Source organism: Oncorhynchus clarkii, chromosome 3 (genome assembly GCF_045791955.1).
Source record: "Oncorhynchus clarkii lewisi isolate Uvic-CL-2024 chromosome 3, UVic_Ocla_1.0, whole genome shotgun sequence".
NCBI classification, from domain to species: domain Eukaryota; kingdom Metazoa; phylum Chordata; class Actinopteri; order Salmoniformes; family Salmonidae; genus Oncorhynchus; species Oncorhynchus clarkii.
The window spans coordinates 79,814,633-79,823,273 of NC_092149.1; the positions used below are offsets into that span (position 1 = coordinate 79,814,633).

At 40.1% G+C, this 8,641-nt stretch overlaps 1 protein-coding gene across 1 annotated transcript; it reads left to right on the top strand.

The window, feature by feature from the left end:
- The first annotated feature begins 6,855 nt into the window (after window positions 1-6,855).
- LOC139386131 (M-zodatoxin-Lt4b-like) lies at window positions 6,856-8,295 on the top strand. Its single transcript, XM_071131568.1, has 3 exons — window positions 6,856-7,276; window positions 7,541-7,927; window positions 8,273-8,295. Exons 1-3 carry the CDS (start codon window positions 6,856-6,858, stop codon window positions 8,293-8,295), a joined length of 831 nt encoding a protein of 276 aa, XP_070987669.1.
- Window positions 8,296-8,641: the final 346 nt, after the last annotated feature.

The following is an 8,641-nucleotide window of genomic DNA, read 5'->3' on the forward strand; positions in this document are numbered from 1 at the left end:
GAGCTTAAACCCACGCAGTGTGATGGAGTGTCCTCTAAACAGATGGGGTTGCGACGCAACTGATTGAAGTGCTGCACCGCCATTTTGGGGCAAACACTGGAAAGGAGTCAACAGGAATGTCTGTCATTTTGAGGCAATAGGGGAATACGAAGTGGATTGAGTGTGTCTGAGGAGATGGAGTGCTCTCACTGTAGTCTCTTTATATTAAGGTTCATTAAGAGACAGAAAACCCCCCATGAATTCTGTCTGACCTCTGTTGTCGATACAAAAAGCTTGCTGAAATTCTAATGCTTGCATAGCAACTACAGAACCCGTACTCGGTATATCTTCTAAACTAATTGAGTACAACTTACTCAAAGTTTACTAAACGTAACATTTACTCACTTTCTGTAATTAATTATTGTAGATCAATCAGATTGAGTGTAATTGAAATAACAAATTAGTTAGAGCTCTTTCAAGTTTGACCTTGATTACATCTGATGTCATGCATGTTGACGTTCCAAAGGAATTTTCATCAGTTTCAGAAAAATGATTTCCAACATGATGACACACAATCCTGGAATTCCTAAAATTGGAAACGATCAGTTTGGCTGCCTGTGCAAACCCAGCCTCTGTGTGCTCATATCATCTATTATTGCACTTTGGGTACTCGTATGTCTGTAACTCTGTACTCGTAGGTTTGTAACTCTGTACTCGTAGGTTTGTAACTCTGTACTCGTATGTCTGTAACTCTGTGCTCGTAGGTTTGTAACTCTGTGTCTCGTATGTCTGTAACTCTGTACTCGTGTCTGTAACTCTGTACTCGTATGTCTGTAACTCTGTACTCGTATGTCTGTAACTCTGTACTCGTATGTCTGTAACTCTGTACTCGTATGTCTGTAACCCTGTACTCGTATGTCTGTAATTCTGTACTCGTCTCTCACTGTTCTTCATCTTCTGCAGGTATTTTTACAGCACCAGTGCATGGAGTGGACCCCTTTACTTACTATCATCACTATTAAATTCATGCATCTCTGTTTAAGAATGAGCAAACACTAGTAACTATTGCTGGTGGTTTTGATGCTGGTCAGCTAATGGATCTAATGGCATCACAGGGCAGTTGGAGAGAGGAGATGAGGTCTATGTCCATATGTGAGCGGGATCATGGCTCTATGACAATTTCAGCAATTTCTGCCACTTCGATGGCATTCTGCTATTCACTCAATAAGGTAGGGCAAGAGAACATAAGGAGGGTTATTAAAGTGCTGTCATTAGTGGACTAATTGTACATAATGTTATTCTATATATACACTGCATACTGTATGATTTATTCTAACGGTGCAGATGCAAGTCAACTCTAGTGCCTTGCAAAATATTCACCCCATTGGCATTTTTCCTATTTTGCTGCATTACATCTTGTAAGTTGAAGCCCCTAAATAAGATCTGGTGCAACCAATTAGTCACATAATTAGTAAAATAAGTCCACCTGTGTGCAATCTAAGTGTCACATGATCTGTGACATGATCTCAGTATATATACACCTGTTCTGAGTCTGCAACACCACTAAGCAAGGGGCACCACCAAACAAGCAGCACTATGAAGAACAAGGAGGTCTCCAAACATATCAGGGACACAGTTCTGGAGAAGTACAGATCAGGGTTGCGTTATAAATAATATCAGAAACTTTGGACATCCCACAGAGCACCATTAAATCCATTATTAAAAAATGGAAAGAATATGGCACCACAATAAACCTGCCAAGAGTGGGCCGCCCACCAAACTCACCAACCAGGCAAAGGGGGCATTAATCAGAGAAGCAACAAAGAGACTTAAGATAACCCTGAAGGAGCTGCAAAGCTCCACAGCGGAGATTGGAGTATCTGTCTATAGGACCACTTTTTAAGTCGTACACTCCACAGAGCTGGGCTTTACAGAAGAGTAGCCAGAAAAAAATAAGCAAACACATTTGGTGTTCACCAAAAGGCATGTGGGAGACTCTCCAAATATATGAAAGAAGATACTCTGGTCAGATGAGACTATAATTGAGCTTTTTGGCCATCAAGGAAAACGCTAGGTCTGGCGCAAACCCAACACATTCCATCACCCCAAGAACACCATCCTCACAGCGAAGCATGGTGGTGGCAACATCATGCTGTGGGGATGTTTTTCATCGGCAGGGACTGGGAAACTGGTCAGAATTGAAGGAATGATGGATGGCGCTAAATACAGGGAAATTCTTGAGGGAAACTATTTCAGTCTTCCAGAGATTTGAAACTGGGACAGAGGTTCACCTTCCAGCAGGACAATGACCCTAAGCATACTGCTAAAGCAACACTCGAGTGGTTTATAGGGGAAACATTTAAATGTCTTGGAATGGCCTAGTCAAAGCCCAGACCTCAATCCAATTGAGAATCTGTGGCATGTCTTAACAATTGCAGTACCCTAGCGGTACCCATCCAACTTGAAGGAGCTGGAGCAGTTTGCCTTGAAGAATGGGCAAAAATCCCAGTGGCTAGATGTGCCAAGCTTAGACTTGCAGCTGTAATTGCTGCAAAAGGTGGCAGTATTGACTGGGGGGGGTGAATAGTTATGCACGCTAAGGTTTTCAGTTTTTGTTGTCTTATTTCTTGTTTGTTTTACAATAAAAAATATTTTGCATCTCCAAATTGGTAGGCATGTTGTGTAAATCAAAGGATACAAACCCCCCCCCCCCCAAAATATATTTTAATTTCAGGTTGTAAGGCAACAAAATATGAGAAATGCCAAAGGGGGTGAATGCTTTCGCAACCACTGTAAACTAGATATACTGACATTAGAGTGTTATAGTTGATCAAAATCAATAGGATTTGATGGTGTTCCTGCCTGTCCCTATACTAGAAAAATACAATATGACTGTTGACCGTTCAACATTTCAATGTTTTAATTGTATGTATCCCTAAGTAAAAAACAATTTAAAAGACGTTAAATAAAATAAAGATTTAGCTATGGGTTCATTTGAAACTATTTAATACATTTTTTTTGTTTGTGTGGCTGTGAACATGGTTCCAGGAAACAAATGATATCAAAACCCATAGATAAGATGATATGGCGATGACGTCCGTAAACACTGTAGATAAAATCAGTTCATTGGTGAATATTTTACTAAATAATCGAATCAAATAATACTCCGTGCATATAAGTGCCATCAGAAAGTATTCATACCCATTGACTTATTCCAGATTTTGTTGTTACACACATTTTTTGCACATTTATTGAACATGAAATACAGAAATATCTAATTTACATACGTTTTCACTATACTGCACCTGTTAGAGTCACCTTTGGCAGCGATTACAGCGGTGAGTGTTTCTGAGAAAGTCCCTAAGAGCTTTCCACACCTGGATTGTACAATATTTGCCTATTATTCCTTTCAACATTCTTCAAGCTCTGTCAAATTGGTTGTTGATCATTGCTAGACAACCATTTTCTGGTCTTGCCATAGATTTTCAAGCAGATTTCAGTCAACAATGTAACTCGGGCACTCAGCAACATTGACAGACTTCTTGGTAAACAACTCCAGTGTGGATTTGGCCTTGTGTTTTAGGTTATTGTCCTGCTGAAAGGTGAATTCATCTCCCAGTGCCTGGTGGAAAGAAGACTGAACCAGGTCTTCCTCTAGCATTTTACCTGTGCTTAAAAACTCCCCAGTCCTTAAGGATTACAAGCATACCCATAACATGATGCAGCCACCATTATACTTGAAAATATGGAGAGTGGCTCTCAGAAATCTAATGTATTTGCTTTGCCCTAAACATAACACTTTGTATTCAGGACAAAAAGTAAATTGCTGTGCCACATTTTTTCCACTATTACTTTAGTGCCTTGTTGCGAACAGATTGATTGTTTTGGAATATTTTTATTCTGTACAGGCTTCCTTATTTTCACTCTGTCAATTAGGTTAGTGTTGTGGAGTAATTACAATGTTCTTGATCCATCCTCAGTTTTCTCCTATGGCAGCCAACAACTCTGTAATTGTTTTCAATACACCATTGGCCTCATGGTAAATCCCTAAGCGGTTTTCTTCCTCTCCGGCAACTGAGTTAGGAAGGACGCCTTTATCGTTGTAGTGACTGGGTATATTATTACACCATCCAAAGTGTAATTAATAACATCACCATGCTCAAAGGGATATTCAATGTCTGCTTTTCTTATTTTACCAATCTACCAATAGGTGCCCTTCTTTGTGAGGCATTGGAATTCCTGAATGGTCTTTGTGGTTGAATCTGTGTTTGAAAATCACTGCTCGACTGAGGGACCTTACAGATAATCTGGTCGTGTCAACATTTGACAGTTACATGTGACTTCTGCTATCAGAATACAAAGACTGCATTGAGAAGACGGTTCTAGACTCACAAAAGTCTCATTGTGGTCTGATTGTGTTCATCTGTCAGACCAGTTCAGGAGGTGGTCAGGGATGCATTGTGTGTGGATTTCTCCTCAGTCTGGAAGTAATCAGGCTACTGAAATGCAGTGGGCGACGTCATCAGCACCCCTCCCACAAGTCTCCAGAAAACGTATGTTTTTGGGACCAAAAGGCACCTTTTCATAATTACTTTGGAGAAAATACATGCCTAGCATGTGAGCAACGTTTTTGCTGGCCTCAAATGCTAGCCAGCTAGGTAATATTTAGAAGAAAAAAACACATTTTATATGGCTAGAGTTAAGCTAACCCTTTGCAATCCCTTTGGCGTTGTATGCTAACCAGCTACAGAGGTTAGCTGGCTAGTGAGCTACAATAGTTAGCTGCTGCCATCAGTTGTTGTTGTGCTATTATCATATTTTGCCTATTCCACCGTCTGTAGAATGCATACAGTCATTTGAATATAGAGCGGGAAAAGGGAATTCAGACACACTGTGGACACAGTAGACACATTTACATGTAGGTGTAGATACACACATGTAGGTGTAGATGGCGCTTTCATAATTCACTGATCAGAACTCTATGATCATATTACTAAAGCTGCATGAACTGTCAAGTCTAGACACGGCCTATATCTGTGGTGTACAAAGATGAGGTAGTCATTCAAAAATAATTTTAAACACTATTATTGCACACAGAGTCCATTAACTTCTTGATGCTACCCATCCCTTTAGCGGGATAATTGTCATCAACAACCGCTGAATTGCATAGCGCCACATTCAAATAATATTACTAAAAATATTTATATTCATTAAATCACAAGTGCAATATAGCAAAACACAGTTTAGCCTTTTGTTAATCCACCTGTCAGATTTTGAAAATATGCTTTACATCGAAAGCAATCCAAGCGTTTGCGTACGTTTATCGATCGCTCGACAAAACATTATGAACACCTAGCATCAGGTAACTTGGTCACGAAAATCAGAAAAGCAATCAAATTAATCGTTTACCTTTGATGATCTTCGGATGTTTTCACTCACGAGACTCCCAGTTACACAATAAATGTTCCTTTTGTTCCATAAAGATTATTTTTATATCCAAAATACCTCTGTTTGTTTGGCGCGTTATGTTCAGAAATCCACAGAAAAGAGCAGTCACGACAACACAGACAAATTCCAAATAGTATCCGTAATATCCACAGAAACATGTCAAACGTTTTTTATAATCAATCCTCAGGTTGTTTTTAAAATATATAATCGATAATATATCAACCGCAACTGTCTTTTTTAGTAGGAGAGGGAAAGGCAATGGCTGCCCAAACTCTGTTGCGCCAAGCAAAACGCTGCTGGAACCCGGCCATACAATGACGCAATGTTATCTTTCTCGCTCAAATAAAAGCCTGAAACTATGTCTAAAGACTGTTGACACCTTGAGGAAGCGATAGCAAAAGGAATCTGGTTGATATCCCTTTAAATGGAGCAAAGGCAGACTATGGAACATGGAGTTTTCAAAATAGAAGCCACTTCCTGGTGTGATTTTCCTCAGGGTTTCGCCTGCAATATCAGTTCTGTTATACTCACAGACAATATTTTGACAGTTTTGGAAACTTTAGAGTGTTTTCTATCCTAATCCGTCAATTATATGCATATTCTAGCATCTGGTCCTGAGAAATAGGCCGTTTACTTTGGGAACTGTGGAAAATGTGGGAGAAGTCAAGGGGTGTGAATACTTTCTGAAGGTACTGTAAGTGTCCTTGAACAGCTCCCATTTTCTGTAGAGAAGCGAAAGACAAATCCGATCATATAAAGATAGCTATATAGGTCTACTAATAAAGAACTCGTAAAGGCCCAGTGCACTACTTTTGTGAAGAATAATAATTATAATTATTTCTTGTAATCATGTTTTGTTAATTATATTTTCAAATTCTGATTTTACAGGGTGGTGCTGCAGCACCCTCAGCATCCCCAATTCCAACAGCTATGGTGCCTCCTTGTCCCTAAACCAGATATACTGACATTTGACAAAGGGACCTGGACAAGGGACAAGTACTGTCAATTAGCGTAAGCTATAAGGTGTAATGATGCAATGCATGCTACTGTTGAAAGTTCACTATTTCAATTATTTAATTGTATCAATCCCTATTTTATTTTAAATATATATATATTTAGCTATGGTTTCATTTTGAACTATAGAATAAATGTTTCTCTGTTTGTGGGTATGTGAACATTGTTCCAGGAAACAAATTATATCAAAATCCATAGATAAGATAAGATAACATGGTAATGACTTTCAGTAAACATGTAGATAAAATCAGTTCACTAGGGAATATTTTACAAAAAATATGATCAAATTATACTTCCTGCTAGGTACATAAGTGCCTTTGAACAGGTGCCCATTTCCATAGAGACACAACAGACACATCATAGAGAAACACAACAGAGCTATTTCACACAGATCTAGTCCAGGACAGGTAAAGAATGAGGGATATTGTAGCTCTGCTGGTGTTGCTGTGCTTGGGTCTGATTGGGGCAGAGATACAGAACATAGTCACAGAGAATGAGATCAGTTCAGAGACACAGAACGTAGTCACAGAGAATGAGATCAGTTCAGAGACACAGAACACAGTCACAGAGAATGAGATCAGTTCAGAGACACAGAACACAGTCACAGAGAATGAGATCAGTTCAGAGACACAGAACGTAGTCACAGAGAATGAGATCAGTTCAGAGACACAGAACGTAGTCACAGAGAATGAGATCAGTTCAGAGATACATGTTGAGGTACAGAGGGTTAAGAGTGAGGACCTAGGAGACTTAGGGAGAAGCTGCCAGCCATCCTTGCTGATGGAGATTGGAGCTATAAAGTCTACAGTGGCTAACCTACAGACAGAGAAAGAAGGTAATGTGAAATTGGAAGACTTATAATTAGTGTTGAAAAATTCTGCTGATGGTCACAAAATTCCTAGTTATTTAGGAAATCCTGGTTGGAAGATAAGCAGAACATTCTGGAATCCTCCAACCAAGATTTCTGGAAAACCTGTGAATTTGGGAAAGTTACCAGGATTTTGCAACCCGACTTACAGTATATCTGTCCCACAAAGAATGTGGTTTGCATTTGTTCTGACACTAAAGATTTAAAATCTTGATGTTCCTATCTCTCCAGTTCAAAGATCCCAGCTGAGCACCACAGTGACTGAGCTGAAAAACGTGGAGGGTAGACTGAGCACCACAGAGACTGAGCTGAGAAAGTTGGAGGGTAGACTGAGCACCACAGTGACTGAGCTGAGAAACGTGGAGGGTAGACTGAGCACCACAGTGACTGAGCTGAGAAACGTGGAGGGTAGACTGAGCACCACAGTGACTGAGCTGAGAAACGTGGAGGGTAGACTGAGCACCACAGTGACTGAGCTGAGAAATGTGGAGGGTAGACTGAGCACCACAGTGACTGAGCTGAAAAACGTGGAGGGTAGACTGAGCACCACAGTGACTGAGCTGAGAAATGTGGAGGGTAGACTGAGCACCACAGTGACTGAGCTGAGAAATGTGGAGGGTAGACTGAGTGCACATTGTGTTCTCATATGTTCCTTACTGGTGAAATAGAAAGTTTACATACACTCCTAGAGTGTATTGTGAGAATAGCCTGGACTGGTGCTATGGAACGGATGAGATGTATGATGGAGGAGGAGGAAGAGGAGGAGGAGCTGGTGGTGGGTGTGGTGGTAAAGGTCAATAGAAAATGTGAAGTTGTCTTTCAAAAACTGCTCTTCAACTCTATGAGCACACTTTCACACCAATTTATTCTACCTCACCTTCTCCCCTTCTCCTCCTTTCTTTCCCCTTCTCTCTACACCTTCTCTTCCTCTCACTTCTCCTCTTTCACTTCTTTCTTTAACAGAAGCTTTCAGCACTATGCATTAGATCCTCATTAAAGATCACTTGTGGGAGCAGCTTACAGTGAGCAGACATGTTTTCTAAAACTGATATCCAACCTCCCTGACAATTTAAGGCATTAGGGTTTATGCATATCACAAGGATGAAAACCCTGCCTGCTTTAAAGATGATATTCTGATATTGAAGAGTTGAGTTCAGAGGATAGAAGTAGGAATATTACAGAGAATGTAGAAAAGTCTGGAGCTAGGAGAGCAGTGTGTGTTTCAATAAAATCTTCTCTCTCTTTCTCGGTGTATGCCGCTATACCTTTCTCACTGTGTGTCTTCCTAGAACTTGGTTCTGTGATTGTATGATTTCCTATGACTTCCTCTTA

Excerpts from the sequence above, each read along its gene's own strand:
- LOC139386131 (XM_071131568.1), top strand. The coding sequence starts at position 6,856 with ATGAGGGATATTGTAGCTCTGCTGGTGTTGCTGTGCTTGGGTCTGATT. Across the intron at positions 7,277-7,540 it reads CCTACAGACAGAGAAAGAAG|TTCAAAGATCCCAGCTGAGC; the intron begins GTAATGTGAAAT and ends CTATCTCTCCAG. Across the intron at positions 7,928-8,272 it reads TGAGCTGAGAAATGTGGAGG|AAGCTTTCAGCACTATGCAT; the intron begins GTAGACTGAGTG and ends TTTCTTTAACAG.